Genomic DNA, 17560 nt, shown 5'->3' with positions numbered 1-17560 from the left:
TACATTCAACTTCCGACACATCCAACAAATGCAAAAGGTACAGGTATACACCACACAATGTATATAAGCAGCGCCAGGCAGAGTCTTACGCACCTTATGTCCTCCTACTTCGGGAACAAAATTGCGGTATTCCATCGACACTGTTGTGCAAAACATCAACAATCCCGCTTACCAACATCTTTAGCTCAACAGATATGCATGCACACGGCAAGAAGAAAAAGGTAAAAAGCTTAGACCGGCCAACAGATAAGACGCTACTTTTTTATTGTAATACACAACACAGGACGACAAGACAAAGAAAGAAGCACAACAATGTTCTCCTGATACAACCACCAAGATACAGCAGAAAAAGACAGCTCTCCTCAGGAGAAAACAAAAAGCATAGGTTAATATAGTAGCCCTCCTTTCCTCAGCATCCATTCCAACAGCCACTCAGTATTTACTTCAGAAGTAGATACACCTAGCGATGCCGCCTCGAAGACTCCTGAGTGTTGTTGGCAGCCGTTGACGACCGAGTCTTTCTGCGCGTAGACCGTTCATCATTGTCAGCCGAGTTAGGGCTATTGCGTGCAGAAGCTGGCGGCGTGGCGTTGGCAGCGATAGAGCCCGGTGTCACCGGGCGCATGTCCTTGATAGCGCCTGCTGTGGCGGTTTTAGAGCGGGATGAGGCCGTGGATCTGGACTGCTCATAGGCTTCACGGTCCCGTGCACCCACACTCGACTGGCGTTGGGTGCCTGAGCGCTTTCTCATAGATGCTGAGTTAGGTGGGTATGTAGAGCTGCCTGATCTGGAGCTGTATTCAGAAGGCTCTGGAGAGCTGGCGCTAGAGCGCGAGCCAAAGTCAAAAGAGAGCTGTGAAATGGGAACAGCAACACGTTGTTGTTCACGCTCACGGCGGCGGGCTCTTCTGCGCACGCGCTCCTCCTCCATCCGCTTCTTGTGGCGTTCCAGGGCAGCCAACTGCTTGCTAGACAGGTGAACGTCGGATGAACCGCGTTCCTGGGCATCTTGGATTCTGCGCATAGCAGACTCCACCAAAATTTCGTCCCGTTCTTCTTGAGGCATGTTAGGATCAAGGTCATCCTCCGAGTAATCTTCGTCGTAAGAATCATATAGGTCGCTGTCGTCTCCATAAGCAAGGCCAAGGACATCAGAGCGCCTAGCCAGAGTGCCTTGGCCACCTCCTTCATCACCAGATTCTATTTCCTCCACAACGCGGCCACGTGATGTCGCACGCGTCCCTGCGACCGAGCCCGAAGCAAGGCCCTGTCTGGACCTCGTCGCCTCGTCGTCCCCCGACCCGGGCCTTGTGGACATGTCTCCCATGCGCCTTGGCCCGCGTCTTGATGGTCTTCCCGATAGGGGCGCACTTTTGGGAGCTCGCGGCCGACCACCTAGACCGCCTCCCCGGAAAAAGCCTCATCGATCGGCTTTTCCATGAAAGAAGCGTGGCCAAAAATGACCACGCCAGAAGCACCAATGAGCCAGAGCAGCGTCGAGAAAGGCGAGGCAATCAAGCCCAGCGGAACCGACACGCACAGCAGAGTGGTGTAAAGCTGCGAAGTAGTGGCCTGGAAAGTGCCAATTTCTAAATCGCGGCCTTCGAGTTTACCGATGCCCCATAAGCCGCCCACAACCAGGAAGATGTCAAACATCAAGAGCCAGTTGGTCAGAAGGGCGTAGAGGGACAAGAGAATGAAACAGATGAGATAATTGGTGCTGAAGTGACCCAGGTTGTAGTTGACACGAGACTGGACCTCGCCAAAGTGGGCAGGCTTAGAGAACCGCTTGATATCAAAGAACTCTGATACGGGACGCATGTTAGAAAAGCGGTTGGTCAGCGGGCCACTGCGGAACGAGGCCAGGCGCTCGGTGAGACCAAGACGCGAGGTCAACAGTTCGACGGGTATCTGAATGCGAGACATTGTTGATATAATCGACTATTGGCAAAGGATCGCTAGGAAAAATAAATATGGCTTTTTTTAGGAGCCTTGCTTAACTGTAGAGGAAAGGGAAAAGAAAAAAAAAAAGAGAAGAAAAACACGGCAGGTTTCGTGAGAATTGATGTATAGGCAGGCTTCGTCGCGATAACAGGAAAAGAGCTAGAAGGCAACGTGTCAGATCAGCTAATAAGAAAAGACAAATAAAGGAATTTATAGTGTTAATTCTCGGGTGGAAGTTATTATGAACGCCAGATAAGGATTAGGGGCCAAGACTAGAGAAGATGGGGGAAAGTAACAAAAAAAAGGAAGAAAAAGGAGGCAATAGAAAAGGATTTTTTGGATGCAGTGGCTTAAGAAAGATGGCAAAATAGATGGCGAGGAGAAGAGATCGTGATGAGTTGTCAAATCGAGATCCAATTGCAATGGAGGCCCTAAACAGGAAAATTGCAAAGGCGGTGAGAGACCCCTTGAGGGGGGGGGGCTTAACAAAGAAGGAGACAGAAATAGCAAAGGACAGGAAAGGGCGAACCAAATCACATGATCAAGCGTGTAGATAGTTTTGGTCCATCACAGACACAAGCAGGGCAAGAAATAAACAGAGGCTTGAGGCAGGCAGGCAGCAGAGGCAGACAGACAGAAAAGGAGGCAAGAGACGAGCAGGATTTGAAAGTAATAACCCAGGCAACTAAATTTGGTCCCAGTAAGCTAGAAAGGTAATAGCAGTGCCTCAGCTAGCTTCTAAGCTTATGAAAGTTTGCAATCCAGGAACATGAACAAAGGCTTAGAGACCCACTCAGACAAAAGCGGTGAGTCTCAATGCCAAGACCAAAGTCAATGGGCAAGAGGCAGAAAAAACGGCAAAAAAACAACGGTTATTCATGGAGGGGAAAGTAGAAGGCAAGAACGGCATCAAACACCAGGCAGTCACGGTGGAAAGAGTCGCCATTGTATGGAACTTACCTTGTTGTACCCTGAAGACTTGTCTAACCCCCCAAACCCTAGCCGGTCCAGCAGATCTCAACCCCGATCGCTGATTGCCAACGAGCGAGAGTAGAGGAAATGTGCTGGCCGTTTAGGTCTTGTTGACTCGGGGTGGGGGGACAGCCTTTGCTGTTGCTTGGGGGCGTTTTAGCTTGCCCAAGGCAACGAAAGACGAAGAAAAGGCAAACTCCCTCTCAAGAAGCCTGATATATGGCTTATGTTGGAGGGAGAAGGGGAAAGGGAAGAACGGAGGAGAGCAACAAAAAGAAGAGGCAGAGCGCTGCCAATCTTTGTTCTTAGAGAAGAGGGAAAAGAAAGAGAAGAAAGAAAAAGAGAATCAGGTCAGGAAGAAGAGAACTTGGGGCATTTTTGTACGTCCCAGAAAATAGAATAAATAAAAAATAGAATAAAAAAGAATAATTAATTTATTATTAAACTGCTGCTCGGGAGGAACGTATTACCATCACAAGAGAACTGGTTGGTAGAGATAATATAAAAAAAGGTGCAGGGAAAAAATCAGAGATAAACAAAAGTCTCCTCGTCACCACACATCCCAGCAGATAGAGCCAAGTCCTCCAGACTTCCCTTCTCAAGGCCTGCCCTCTTAGGTCCTTGTCTTCCTTGTCTTAGGCCTAGCCCAGCTCAGCCCAGCCATAAGAGCAAGCCAGACCCAAGCCAAAGAGCCAGCACATAGCTGCATATCAGATTTTATCAATAGCCAAAAGTGCGTCGTGCATCTCGCATCTTCCCCCCTCCCCAGCAAGCACGGATTTTCGCCTTCGCCTTTTGCACTCCCCTCCTCTTCATCTCCTCTTCAGGCCTTTTGCCTCTGGAATCCCCTTCTCAGTGTCTATTGACTCTTCTTCTCTACCACTGCCCCTCTCCACTGTATCGAATATGCATCTATGCCCAACCAGCTTGTGAATTGGCCCATTTAATGCGTGCTTGTTATTTGCCGTTGGCTTGTTTGCTGTTACTTTCTCCTCTTTCACGGATCTCGGTGGTTCTTCAGTCTTCGATCTCGTTCTTTCTTCCCCTCCCCTCTTCTTGTAGTCTTCTTATTCCAAAGATATTATGTTATGTGTCTTCGCGGACAGCCTCCCGCCCCTTCCCTCCTTCTTGTTCCTTTCTTAGCCCCTCCTATCAGTCTTTTTTTTCCCCTCTTCTGCGCTAGTTTTTATTTCACCGCTTTCCCTGCCGTGCCATGTCTGTAGTCTCGGCTTTCCTTGGTATAATATTACAGAATTAGTATTCACTCAAGCCAAGTTACCGTTGCTACACTATATTCACTTGCTTCTACTTGCTGCTCCCTTGCCTGTCTTGTCTTGCCCCTCAACCATTCTTCACCAAATGTCACAGGTTTTATTCACTCTCACCCACCTGCCAAGTCAACACAAACAAATATGTCAAAACACAGACTTTCGTCATGGGCATGGGTTAAAATGGTGGAGAAACACAGGCCAACGAGGGTGCGCAAAACCCTAAGTCACTAACCCACAACAAGCCATCACGACCCGTCGCTTCATCGCCATCCCTACATCCCTACCACATAATTTCTCGTGTCCTTCTTGCACAATCATCCCGTGGGTTCGTTGAACGCTGTGAGACACACACAAGAAAAGAATCACACCACCAGTCAAACTCCTAAATAGATTCTGTCCGTCGCCTTCACGTAGCACAAATCCCCCTCCTCCGCCCACCCGACACAAAAGGACCCGCAATTAGTGAAATCTAAACAGCGCCCCTAGCAGAAAATCGTAACAAGAAAATAGAATAATTACATTAAACCCTAGTGGACTAAACCCTAAACCCACATGGTCGTAACGTAGCCTTTTTGTCTTTTCGGCATACCCCCCCCCCATCCCCTGTCTAAATTCCAATCATCATCATTTTAGTAGTCAAGTATTCGTCAATGCCGTACTTGCTACCCTCTCGCCCGAAGCCACTCTCCTTTACCCCGCCAAAAGGCCCAGCCACATCGCTGACCGATCCACTATTCACTCCAACCATGCCAACCTCCAGGGCCTCGGCCACACGCCAACAACGAGATGCATCACGAGTGAAGAAGTAGCCTGCTAGGCCAACGTCGACTTCGTTAGCGAGAGCCAGAACCTCGTCCTCCGTCTCAAATTGAAAGATGGATGCCAGTGGGCCAAAAGTTTCCTCCGAGCAGACCTTCATGCCAGCCTTCATGCCTGTGAGGATGGTTGGCTGGTGGAAGTACGGACCGAGCTCAGGCAGCGCCTTACCACCGGCGGCAATCGTAGCACCCTGTCGAACGGCGTCCTCAATATGCTCGCGGACCTTGGCGATAGCTCGGCCGTGAATCACAGGGCCGTGCGTGCTGGCGGGGTTAAATCCGTCTCCCACCACAAATGGCTCAATTGCATTGGTCAGCTTTCTGACAAACACATCGTGCACGTCCTTGTGTACGAAGATCCGATTGGCACAAACACATGTCTGTCCTGATACACGGAACTTGCAACCGACTAGCGCGGCAACGGCCTTATCCAGATCCGCATCTTCAAATACGATAAACGGCGCGTTGCCTCCCAACTCAAACGATAGCTTCTTGAGGGTCGAGGCCGCCTGGCCCCATCAGCAGCTTACCAACCGGAGTAGAGCCGGTAAACGACACCTTCTTAATCGTGGGATGTGTGCACAAGACTTTGCCAACGGCTGGTGTGTGCTTGAGCGTGGTTACAAAGTTGACAACGCCGGCAGGGAAGCCTGCACGATGAGCGAGTTCGGCCAGTGCTAGCGCAGTAAGCGGTGCCTCGCCAGGTGTCTTGATTACCAGTGTGCAGCCGGCAGCCAGAGCCGGCCCGGCCTTGCGCGTGATCATCGCCGCGGGGAAGTTCCACGGAGCAATTAAGCCACACACGCCAATGGGCTCGCGGGTTGTAATCATGCGCGCTGAGGGGTTGCTGGCCTCTATGGTGTCGCCGTTAATTCGGGGAGCCTCCTCGCTAAACCACTCGAGGAAATTGGCAGCATAAGTCACCTCAATACGCGAGTCTGCCAGAGTCTTGCCATTCTCAAGAGTGATGAGCTGGGCAAGATCCTCATGGTTCTCGATCATCAAGTCATACCACTTGCGCAACAGGCGAGCGCGCGACCGGGCCGAGGTCTTCTTGAACGTGGGAAAGGCAGCAGCAGCGGCCTTGATGGCCAGAGTAGTGTCAGCCTCATCAAAGTCGGGGCACTGCGCGACGGTCTTGGCGGTGGAGGGGTCTGTTGGCCGGGGGGGCGGACTGTTAGTAATGGCCCTCATTCAAACGATAAGCAGAGAGGACTCACTCTCGATGTCAAACTCCAGACCACTGGCAGCTCCGACCCATTCGCCGTTGACGTAGCACTTTGTCTTCAGCAACGAAGCATCTTTAAGCTATCACATGAGTTAACATGTCTGCGTTGTGGTTATTGCCTGTTGTGAGCTTCATTCTCTGATTACGTCATCGTACCTCGAACTTCATAGTGAGTTTCTTTTTTTGACAAGAAACGATGGGAAATATATAGATTTGTTAAAGCAAGGAAAAGAAACCACTACTTTTTGCGCAGGAAAGAAGGCGGAAAGAAATGAAAGTCAGGGTTTCAAGACAAAGGCAAAAATACGACGGCTTCGTCTTGCTTACGGATTTATCCCTCTTTTTAAGCTAGAATGCGGAGTTCCCATCGGCGTTCCCAACGAGAGACTTTCTACGTATCTCAACGGTTTGGTTGCCCCCTCCTTCCTTTTTCGATCAAATACCCTTTTGCGCCTATTATCCCGCTGCTTAACCGGTAGTTTCCTCTTTCGAGCCCCTTTGTGCCGCCCTAGCTTGTCTTGTGACTTTTTCCCTGTGCTGCCTTCTTTTTCGTCCTCCTTTAGCCAGGTAGCCTTCCGCCTCCTTCCCACCTGCTGTTCTTTTCCAGGGGAAAAGAACAAGACAGCTCGTTAGTTGCGAACTCAATGTCGTAGCTCACAACTTCGCCTTATCATCTAGCTTATCGGAGAAAAAACCCCCCCCACTTTCCACCTTCCCACCAGCAGCCAGCCAACTTTGTTCCTGTCGATAATTCCCCTCCAAGCCCGCAGATAAAGGCCCCACCACCCCTAGCCAATCACAGCTTGCTCTTGGCCGGTCCGGTGTCAGTGCTCCACTTTTCATGTCGGCCCCAAACTTCGTTAAGAGTACAGTTGTGAGATCGGACGCCCTTAACATGGTTTATTAGAATTATGAGGTGGAGGAGGAGGCCCTGCCGGAGCTGGTTCCCGGCCTTGCAGCGAGAATAAACATACACATAACCAAACGAATTCATACGCAAAAAAAACAAGCCTGACGTGATTGGGTGAGCTTTAGCTTGAACAGTCACATGCTTCGCTTTGCCGTCAAAAACCGTGCCAGATTCCGGCAAGATAGCAGAATGAAAAAGGAATAAAAAACCGCTTGGTCCAACTCCGTTTCCACTAGAGCGCTTTCTCGGAGGTCCCTGATATCAAGGTGAATACAAGAGCTTCCCAAACGGGAAGGGGGAAACAGGAATATAGATAGAAGAGGCAGTTACCCCTTCGGTGCTGGACACTCATGCCACTATTTAATCTGGCAACTACCAACTGAATTCGTCCCGAGTATATATAGCCCAAACCCCCATGCTGTCTTGAAATTTGAAACATCTTCTTCTCTACTTTCTTCTTCGCTCTTCTTTTCTTTGTCGCCCTCCACGCCCATCCTGTGATTGTCTATATTCAATTTCTCCTCCTTGGCATTCCTCTATATTTCCCTTCGCCATGTCTGTCCTTGAGCCTTCCGTCTCTACTGCTGTGCCTGGCCCCCAGACCCAGGCTGCTATCCAGGCCCTAGGCGAGGTTTTTGATGCCCGTGCTGTGCAAATTGTCGCCGACTACGACAAGTCTGAGGGCAATTACTTGGTTGATGTTGACGGCAACCGCTTCCTAGATGTGTAAGTAAAGCCTGAAGACTGTCTGGTTTTAGTATAACTTTTCTCGACTCGGACGCTCTCTATTGCTCTTCCCCTGCTGACGAGTCCTCCCTGGTAGCTACTCCCAGATTGCTTCTATTCCTGTCGGCTACAACAACAAGCACCTGATCGCTGCTGCCTCCTCCCCTACTATGGTCTCAGCCCTGGTCAACCGCCCTGCCACCGGCAACTTCCCGTCACTGGCATGGAATGACGCTTTGAAGAACGGCCTAATGAAGGCCGCTCCCCCAGGCCTCAAGTACATTTTCACCGCCCAGTCTGGCTCTGAGGCCAACGAGCTGGCATTCAAGGCTGCTATGATGCTATACATGCGCCGTAAGCGTGGTCTAGGTGTTGAGTGGACTGACGAGGAGTCCTCATCGTGCCTGAACAACGCCAAGCCGGGCTCTCCCGAGCTGGCCATTATGTCGTTCGAGAACTCATTCCACGGCCGTGGCTTCGGCTCGCTGTCGACTACCCGCTCCAAGGCTGTGCACAAGCTGGACATCCCTGCCTTCAACTGGCCCAAGGCCCCATTCCCTGCGCTCAAGTATCCCCTCGAGGCTCATGTGGAGGAGAACAAGGCAGAGGAGCAGCGGTGCCTGGATGCTGTTGAGGAGCTGATCAAGACCTGGGTGTCTCCCGTCACTGCCGTGATTGTCGAGCCCATCCAGTCAGAGGGTGGCGATAACCATGCTTCTGCTGATTTCTTTCAGGGCCTACGTGACCTAACTAAGAAGCACGGCGTTGCTCTGATTGTGGACGAGGTTCAGACTGGTAAGTCTTCTTTTTTTTTTTTTTGCCCCATACTCCTATGAATACACTAGCCTCTCATACTAACTCTGTTTCCTCCCTAGGCTTTGGCTCCACTGGAAAATTCTGGGCTCATGAGCATTGGAACCTGACCTCGCCACCCGACCTAGTGACCTTCTCCAAGAAGGCCCAAACCGCCGGTTACTTCTTTGGCGACGAGCTGCTCATCCCTGACAAGGCGTACCGCCAGTTCAACACTTGGATCGGCGACTTGGCACGCGTGCTGGTCTCCAAGGCTATTATTGAGGAGATCCAGGCCAACGATTTGGTCGCCCAGACCGCACGTGTCGGTGATCTGCTCTACGCTGAGATTGAGAAGCTTGCCCTCAAGTACCCTGGTGGCAAGGTTGCTAACCTGCGCGGTAAGAACCGCGGCACTTACATTGCCTTCGACACCACCGATCCCGCTAAGCTGATCGCCTCTATGCGGAAACTTGGCGTCACTATTGGCAGCTGCGGAAAATCGACTATTCGCCTGCGGCCCATGCTGATCTTCACCGAGGAGCACATCCCTCTGCTGGTTGGCGCGCTGGACAAGGCTCTATCCGAGCTGTAAGCTGCGAGTTGGTCTCAGTTACCTTCTTTCCCCGCCCCTTTCTTCATTTGCCCTTGTCATCTTTATTCTTTTACTTTTGCTTTTACATGCAGCTTTGTCCTGGGTTTCAAGTCGGTGCTTCGTCCATTCCTATCTAGCTCGGTGTTTGTTTGTTTTTTTTTTGGTTTTATTTGCTTGGGATATACACGCGATATAACGGTGACTTTTATTATCGCCTACTTCAATGCAGGTTGAAACTCTTGTTTTTATATACAATAACAAAATGGAGAATATTTTTTCTAGTTTCAAGACTTTGGTAACGGTCTTCATTTAGACGCTCATTACGTCATAGTGTATCATATAGACCCTAATCATAATCTCTATTAGGGTCTATGCATATTGCCTCTGCAAAGACCAAGTTGTGGCGCTTGCTCTTGCCGTAGCTCAATATCAAGCTGTACCTATGCTTGATCTTCTCACTGACCACAGCTTACAGCGCTCCCCAAACAAGTGGGTTTCCTCCCGACGAGGAAAAGGAGGAATAGACACTGCAGCCGGATTCGCTAATTCCGGTCCCGGAGGAGTGAAGGAGACTGACTTGCCTTGCTTGCTGCTTACTAGCATGCCACCGGCCCGGTGTCCCTCCACCATCCCTATGTAAGTCAAAAGAGTTCCATCCATTGCCATGCTTTCGTCTTGTGACCAAAACTCAATATGTTGTTGGGTCTCGGGCAATGTTTCATAGTCGACATGTGCCATTGACCGGCACGATGACGGAAAAGGCTGTGGTTAACGGTGGAGTTGATCTCCGATTCTGGTACGCGCAAAGATAAGGGTTTTTTGCCATAATATCGCACGAAAATGGCGAGCATATGACAAGATCGGCTTCGCTTCGTTGGCTATGAACTCGATGGCCTGAGCTGCGTTTAATGAGAGCAAAGCCTACAACTGCAATGAATCATACACAGTCTCGGAAAGGGTGTAATCGCGGAGAATGCAGCTTAGCTCCATTACTCGCTCTTGCGTGGAAATAATAGTATTAATAATATTAGTAGCGTAAGTGGTACGGGATAGCGCAGAGAAAGCAGTCATGTAAATCGAGTAGACGAAGCTGTATTTGTGGAAGCGTGCAGCTGGTTGCACTATAGTAACTGAGGTTTCATTAAAGTTCTACGACCTTGCGTGCTCTCCGAAATGCACCGATGTATGATGCCGTTTTACTGTGTCTGATGCAGCACGTGATACACTAGGGTTGCTTAAGGTGTGCCGATTCGAGGCCAGCATCCATCTGTTTGTCCATTAACAACAGCTTCAAGCAATAGTCTTGGACGAATTTCACATCAGCAATAGTAAGCCCGGCAATAGCAATGTACAAGGATCCGGGACATTGGAGAGCCCACGTTCAAGATCAAGCTTCTCAAGCCTACTAGGCAGCAAGCCAGGAGAACGAGCCAGACATCCACCATCGACGCAGTCCGTCTCACAACAATATTTGTCCTTAAGGATATTCAGAGGCTTTCAAGAGTCGTCTCCTGTCCTATGCGGTGGAACGCGGCTGTTTCAAAATGGCAGCGCAACAATTCACGCCTCCAAGTTGGCGGCATTTGCTCGTGGCACATAGGCGCAGCCTTCATATCCATCCCCCTTGGTCTAAATCTGATGGACCACGTTCGGCGCCTATAAACCCTACTACGCCCAAGAAGCGATGATACCCTCATCTATCGCAACTAGGAATTTCCGACGACAACCAGCCCACATTCAACCACACTATGAGGGGAATACTGGAACTGAGAAAACAAAATCAATCTTTCTTATAAGACACGTGCATTACTATATCAGTATATCAGTCGAATCCACACACCCTTTCCAAAGAAAGTAGTAAACAAAAAAGTGCTATGCTTATCTCTCCTACATGTTCATCCATACATTCCCTCCCAGCCCACTACCCGGCGTCTGACCTGCCCCGTCCATCAGCGGACTGAACCCAGCCTGCATAGACATGGAATACTCATCCAGTGTCTGCTGGAACGAGGCAAAGGTCTCGTCCGTCCCGAAAAAGGTCGACGGCATTTGCATTGCCGTCGAAGCTGGCTCTTGCCGGGTCAAAGCGCCACGCCAGAATTCTAATGGGTGTGGCGGTATAGGACCGCCGATTCCGCCGCCGCCAACACCTGCGGGCATTCCATGAGGCGGGCCGTTGGGCTCCGGATGGGCAGCTCCAGTGGTTGTAGATAGCACGATGCTATCCCCGTCATCGTCTTCCATACGCGTGCTCTCGGGTCCTCCGCCGCCCATGACCGAGGCTGCCGTAGTAGGGGCATCGGACGACGGCTGCTTCCAAAGCATTTGCCATTTCTTGAACCGCTCGTATCCACTCTCCTCGTCAGTCATAGCACCGTTGGACGCTGCCCCATTACCGTTTCCTGATGCGGCAGCATCCAATTTGTCCACAGCACACTCGAATACTTCAAGTAGCGAGACCTCGGAACGTGCAGATTCACCCCATGCCGCCATAGACTTGATCATGACCATGCCCTCGCGAAGGGCATCACGTAATCTATCTGTGCGCTTTTGTAGACACTGGGTGACAATCACCAGCAAGGCGGCGCGACACGCGCTGAACTCGGTATATGATGCACGAGCAAGGCCAATTGTCTTGTTGAGGGCCTTGCACGTCTCAATAATCCCCAGAGCAGCCTCTATGCAGTCTGTAACAAGCAAAGCTCGTGGGTGTGTCTTGGAGGTAGATGTTGAACTAGTCGGCGTTGCACCCGACGTCGAGGGACTAGCCTCTGTAGCAGCGACATTATTATACCGCCCAAGACCGCGGGGAAAGACAAACGGCCGGCCAGCGTACATGCGCAAAAGGCAATACTCAAGACGCAAATGAGCATCTGACCGTGTGAATAAGATAGCACCAGAAAAGTCCTTGTTGAACTTGTTTGTTGGCAGAATATCCCACCATTTGTGCAGGTCGTTCTTAGTTTCAATAAGACGATTAAATACCTCGGTAGCTTCCTGCCGAGTTCCAGTTTTAAGTAATTGACTAAAAGCTGTGTTAGTTTGAGGTTGACGACGAGAATTACTCTTGGCGAAAAGAGGTGCAAGGATGTAGCTCACATTTCCCGACAAACCTTGGTAAGGGTCTTGTTTAGCTGAAGTGTAGCCAGCATGTGTGCTGTATTGGCCGGCAGATCAACCGGCCACACGGACGGGTCCAGTGAAGGCAAAGCCGCATCAACCTCTGAGGGCGCAATGGACAAGGGCCTTCCGTGGAATATTCCAACTCTCCTCTCAATAGCATGGGCTGTCCAAAATACACGGTTCCGAGTTTCACGAATAACCGCCGGCCATGCGTTAGTCGAGTAGTTGCGGTGCATCCCATTCTGAATAGCCAACTTGAGAGCCAGATTGAGGTAGATGTAGGACAGCCCTGATGCATCCAATGGAAGTGTGTACAGACCAATAAGCAAGCATGCCTGAACACTTTCCAGTGATGCAATAGTGATAATGTCAGGCACCAGCATGCACGCTCTTTGATAAAACATCACACCAACAGCATCTTCTTCGTACGGCGAGCCCTCGGACGGATGCATACCTTGCCCCAACCGAGTGGGTCTTTCGCCCTCATTGTCTAAATAGGCATACTGCGTGCCAATAGCAAGGATTATGAGAATCATGCCCACAGTGCCAACGTCGCGGTGGGTGAAGACGCCGGGATTCTCGTAGGCCAGGTTAATTTTCTCCATGAGCCAAGAGCGCTCGACAAAAAAATAGTTGCTTTCTGCGTGTTTGAAGAAAGCGTCGACAAGATACCCCGTGATGTATGGTGGTGGGAGTGACGAAAGAGACATAACAGTGTTGGATGGTGACTGCAGCTCTTCGGCCCGGTAATATTCCTTAAACGTCAAAGGATCGGCCGGCTGCTCACCTCCACGAGATTCCTTGTTGCAGTTCTCGATCCACTGCTTAATGCGCATGGAAAAATTCCAGTGTGAGAATTCGCCCGAGTAGTCTGTCCGTCAACGAGTCAACTTCATGGCCTAGACGCATATAGTGTACACCAATTGATACTCACGTGCTATGTTGCTCTCAAGTGGCTGCACTGTAAAATTCTCAGCATCAACACCGAGATGTTCCGAACTCTGTGATCCATCATCCACAGCCTCGCCGGCATCTGGGCCCAATATGGCCTCTCCGCGTTGTCGATCAACAGCGTCGGCCAAATTCTTAAGAGTTGTCGTATCCAGATTTGACCGTCCCGTAAAGTGTGTGAGCAGTTTTTCCATGTAACGCAGTCTCTGTGTCATTTCTGTAGGCTCGCGAGACACATTGCGGCTAGCAGTATAATCCACGTCGCGTGAGGGCTGGCCAGTGAAACCACAAGATCGATTAAGCCGCGCACAACGCTGGCAAGGAATCCCACCTTCGCACTTTTCCTTTTGGCGGCGACATTCATCACATCTAGAATTTTTGTTAGCATCTGAGACACATTGGTGCTACTAGATTGGCACGCCGAAACTCACGCTCTCACTGCCCGTTTACGGTCACGCTCATCGACTCTGCGAGGCCGACGTTTAGGCACGCCGCCATTGACACTAGCCCCTCCTCGTTGATAGCCTGTGCTAGCGGGTACGGGCCCACCGTTCGCCGTATTGCCAATGCCACTGCCGCTTGCGTTTCCGCCAGCTGTTCTCCGCATGTGATCAGCGCTAGTTCCAGAAGCCGCGGCCGTGCCTGGGCCCAGCTCGGGGCCTCCGGGGACTCCGGGGCCCGTAGATGGCGTCCCGGATGGTACCGCCGCCGCAGTAATCACAGGTTGGCCAGAGGCAGACGCCGCCGTTTGCTGAGAAGCATCCATATTGTCGTCGACGTTGTCAAGTTCTGACGTCCCGTATTGTAGGCAGGGATGAAGATTTATGTCTCGTCTGTTTTAGACCCCCGGCTCACGTGAGCTCAAGCGCAGCACAGCAAAACCTGATGCTGGACTCGTGGCGCCTCATATGCCACTCGTCGTCTCACGGCTGGAGGTTGAGCGACGTCGCACAAGAGAACAGCCGATGCAAGATTGATGAATGAGGCCACTGGTCTGTGCGTGTAAAAGAAGAGAGGAAGAAAAGGAGAAGGAAAAAGGAAAAGAGGAATGGAAAAGGGGGAGAGAAAGAGAGAAGGATGAGATGAGATGAAATGGTAGGTAGTTGCCCGCAAGAATCAAAAATCAACAGGCAGCTGTAGCTGTCTGTACCTTCCGTCTATTTCTTTATCGGTTGGTTAGCCTCGTCCGATAAGGCAGCATCACTTTAGGATCGTGGCCCTGTTTTTTTCAGATTGCGTGATGGGGAGCAAGCCAAGCAGGGAAATCGCCAGTCTTTGTATTTGTAGTCTCTCCTTCGTCGTTTAAATTGGCGAGGGACAAAAGCAAGCTTGTACTTGCGTCCTCACGTCTGTAGAAGAAAGTAAAAAGGAGTTTGATGGTGTTGAAGGTGAACAAGTCGCAAGGTTAGTCGATACGAAGACAAAGGCTGAAATTAACCGATTTGGCCTCTCCTTATCCTTCCTAATCAAGTTGTCGTCACAGCTGCGCCTTCTCTTTTTGATTTCTTAGCCTACCTACATAAGGAGGGAGGCCTTTTGCAAGAAAAAAATGGAGAAAACGAAGTGGAACAAATAGAGCAAGTGCCACGCGACGGGGCGACTTCCTATTCCTCTCGCCCAACAGGAGTTAAGAAAAAGCAATGAGAAAAAGAAAGAAAAAGAATGAATGAATGCATGCATGCATGCAACTAAGAAAAAAGAAGGAAGCAGAGAAAACCAAGAAGGCGGCTCTCCAGTTCAGTCCGCCGTTCTTGAATCTTGGCCTTCCTTTTGCTTCTTGCCATCTCTTTACCGTTTGGAGTTCCCGGATTTTTTGCTTCCTTCTCCATCCTTCCTTATCTTATCTCCCCACCAAAGTGGGTTTTCTCTTGCTTTCTTGTTTGTCGTTCACCCGCTATTCTCTTTTCTCCGTATTTTTTCTTCTGCTCCACTTTTCTTTTCTTTTCATTCTTTCACAGCAATAAGACAAGTCCTAGTTGTCCAATAGGAAGCGCCCATTCAAAGTTGCACAACCAGCCCCACTTTACGGGCCGCCGAACATGTGGAACTGCCCATAATAGAGAGGACTCCTCGGGCACCAGGACCGCTCTATAAATGGGCCAGTAATGCTCGACGCCTATCTGCCAAACCTCCTCGCTGCAGCCTTGCGTGGTGATGATGCTGCAACTACAACATCTGCCCAGATACATTCTGAGTAGGACCCCTTGTACTTGTACTTGGGTTGATGCACAGGTTTCTCTACCCATCTCTACCAGTGTCTCGAGTACATTGTGACATGGAAGCATCCCGGCCCAACTAGCCGCAGTGTGCTTGTCTTAGCCTTGAGGCTTTGGTTGCATGATCGTGTTGTGACACAAAGACACTGAGCCAGGGACACAACTCATCTACCACCGACTCAAAGTCTACTATGGCGCCTATGCCATCAGACAGACTCATTAAAGCGAAAGAAACCGAGCGGATACTTTCTACTACCATATGTCAACTCCTTTCCCCATTCTCGCGCTCCCCCATCCGCTAATGTAGATGCTGTCAGCTGGCCTCGGCCATTCCTTGCAATCACTTTCAGGAAGGGACTACCACACACGACACGCTTATCCATAAGTCTTGGGCTTTTTTTGGTTGATCCCGGCTTTTGGAAAATTCTACAAGCAACACTGCGCAGCCCAAAGCCCAAAATCTACTCATCAAGCCTTCTCTCCACCCCTTACGTCTCAGTTCCGTTGATTCAAGATCAAAGTGGGGCCGAATATTAACCCTGGCCATTACATAACCCTGGTCCGGCGTTTTCTATGTACCCACTTATTTTCGAGTCCCGATATAATTTAGACCGTGTTTCCAGACGACATGTCATTAGCTTTTCCGGAAAAAAACAAGACCAAGGCTTCGTGTTTGATTTCGGTATTCCCGAGCCCTAGAGGGCAATGCATAGCGCCTACAAAGGGAATTTAGACCGTTGTCGACAAGTTTTCTCACTCTTTGCCCTTTGAACCTTAGCTAAGCCTTGTAAGGCATGCAAATCTAGATTCCTCGTCCCGGCGGTTGACACTTGATAGTGTGCGGGTTCATAATGAAGCTTAAAGTCGGTCCCTCGCAGACTAGGCCTTTTGCTCTGTAATCTTCGAGTTCGCTTAGAGACTTTTCGAAGAAAACCTTTGGCCTTTGCCTACTCTCTCCTCGGCCTTCTCCAACCCCCTCATTCTGTATTGGAACTCCCAACACGAGGCCATCTTCCCTTTTGTCGTGACAAAGATGCAAGTGAGGGGAGGAGTTCAAGATGTCCAGCAACCCCCCCCCCCCCTTCTTCACAACTTGACTCGTCCTCGTGGCAACCAGCCCAAACTAACTTGACTTCCCCACACTGAAGAACAACTCACTAATTGGTTTGCCTGTTCCTTCGCCAACACCACCAAATGCAGGCTTGGAAGCGACGCTCTTGATTCCCAAAGTGCCTAAGGAAGATCGTGTTGAATGGCCTTCAGTATCCCTAGGAAGACTTGACTCTCGTTCAAAGTGGCCCAGTGAGATGAAATACCTGCCCTGGATATGAAGTTTCGAGGGACGGACGCAAAGGGAAAGGCCCGTTTCCCTCCCTTTTTTTGCAACTCGCGATTAAATGGCTAAAAATAAAGATAAAAATGCGTGTGAGAGGCACTGTGCAGCTTAGGCAAACCCCTCTCCCTCCCTTTCAACCTAAATCATGATCCGATCTTCACTAGCTCAAGACATAATGCCTCCATTGAGAAACACGATTCTCGTGCTATGCGCCTAAGCTTGTGCTGCTCTAGCACTGCGTGACTGTGACATAGAGCAGAGTTCCTAGGGGCGGCTCTCGGTCAATCGCCTAAGGGAGAGTAGAGCACTACACATGCGTCGAGCCACAAGGTTGAGCGCCAATTGACCGGCTATCTATGGGAAGGAATCATGCTAAACTCAATGCATCTAGGCAAGAAAGAAAGCATGGCTCGGATCATGTCATCGCAATTATGTCTCTGGCGAAAGGCGCTTGCTTGCTGTTAACCAGCAGAGGGCTTCCGGGCTTGCTAGGAAGAGTTTACGTACTATCTAATCGAAATATTCTACCAAGAAGAATAGGCTTAGCCCAGACTGCGGCACTGCAGGAACTTGTGATTTACGTCACCCGTCTGTCAAGCTTACATATCAGTCAATCACCTCAAGGGCAATTTTTTCTTAGCCTACCCAGCACAAGTTCGACACATTTAAAGACAATGC

General features: G+C 50.2%; 5 protein-coding genes across 5 annotated transcripts; 1 reads left to right on the top strand and 4 right to left on the bottom strand.

Moving 5' to 3' along the window:
- Positions 1-460: 460 nt before the first annotated feature.
- HOO65_080445 (putative COPII vesicles protein Yip3) lies at positions 461-1318 on the bottom strand (the record flags this gene model as incomplete). The annotated part of the gene is made up of 1 exon (XM_071001563.1): positions 461-1318. One exon carries the CDS (start codon positions 1316-1318, stop codon positions 461-463), a length of 858 nt encoding a protein of 285 aa, XP_070856675.1.
- A 77-nt stretch (positions 1319-1395) lies between these two features.
- Positions 1396-1926, bottom strand: HOO65_080444 (Prenylated Rab acceptor 1; the record flags this gene model as incomplete). The annotated part of the gene is made up of 1 exon (XM_071001562.1): positions 1396-1926. The coding sequence occupies one exon, from the start codon at positions 1924-1926 to the stop codon at positions 1396-1398; it is 531 nt and encodes a 176-aa protein (XP_070856674.1).
- Positions 1927-4794: 2868 nt separating this feature from the next.
- HOO65_080443 (succinate-semialdehyde dehydrogenase) lies at positions 4795-6401 on the bottom strand (the record flags this gene model as incomplete). Its single annotated transcript, XM_071004245.1, has 4 exons — positions 4795-5514; positions 5564-6159; positions 6226-6313; positions 6390-6401. 4 exons carry the CDS (start codon positions 6399-6401, stop codon positions 4795-4797), a joined length of 1416 nt encoding a protein of 471 aa, XP_070856673.1.
- A 1295-nt stretch (positions 6402-7696) lies between these two features.
- On the top strand, positions 7697-9256 carry HOO65_080442 (4-aminobutyrate aminotransferase; the record flags this gene model as incomplete). The annotated part of the gene is made up of 3 exons (XM_071004253.1): positions 7697-7869; positions 7967-8664; positions 8715-9256. 3 exons carry the CDS (start codon positions 7697-7699, stop codon positions 9254-9256), a joined length of 1413 nt encoding a protein of 470 aa, XP_070856672.1.
- A 1887-nt stretch (positions 9257-11143) lies between these two features.
- On the bottom strand, positions 11144-14096 carry HOO65_080441 (uncharacterized protein; the record flags this gene model as incomplete). Its single annotated transcript, XM_071004146.1, has 4 exons — positions 11144-12253; positions 12370-13250; positions 13314-13699; positions 13762-14096. The coding sequence occupies 4 exons, from the start codon at positions 14094-14096 to the stop codon at positions 11144-11146; spliced, it is 2712 nt and encodes a 903-aa protein (XP_070856671.1).
- Positions 14097-17560: the final 3464 nt, after the last annotated feature.

Source organism: Ceratocystis lukuohia, assembly GCF_044167205.1.
Source record: "Ceratocystis lukuohia strain C4212 chromosome Unknown Supercontig8_pilon, whole genome shotgun sequence".
Lineage (NCBI taxonomy): Eukaryota > Fungi > Ascomycota > Sordariomycetes > Microascales > Ceratocystidaceae > Ceratocystis > Ceratocystis lukuohia.
This window is presented reverse-complemented; position numbering and strand designations above follow the sequence as displayed.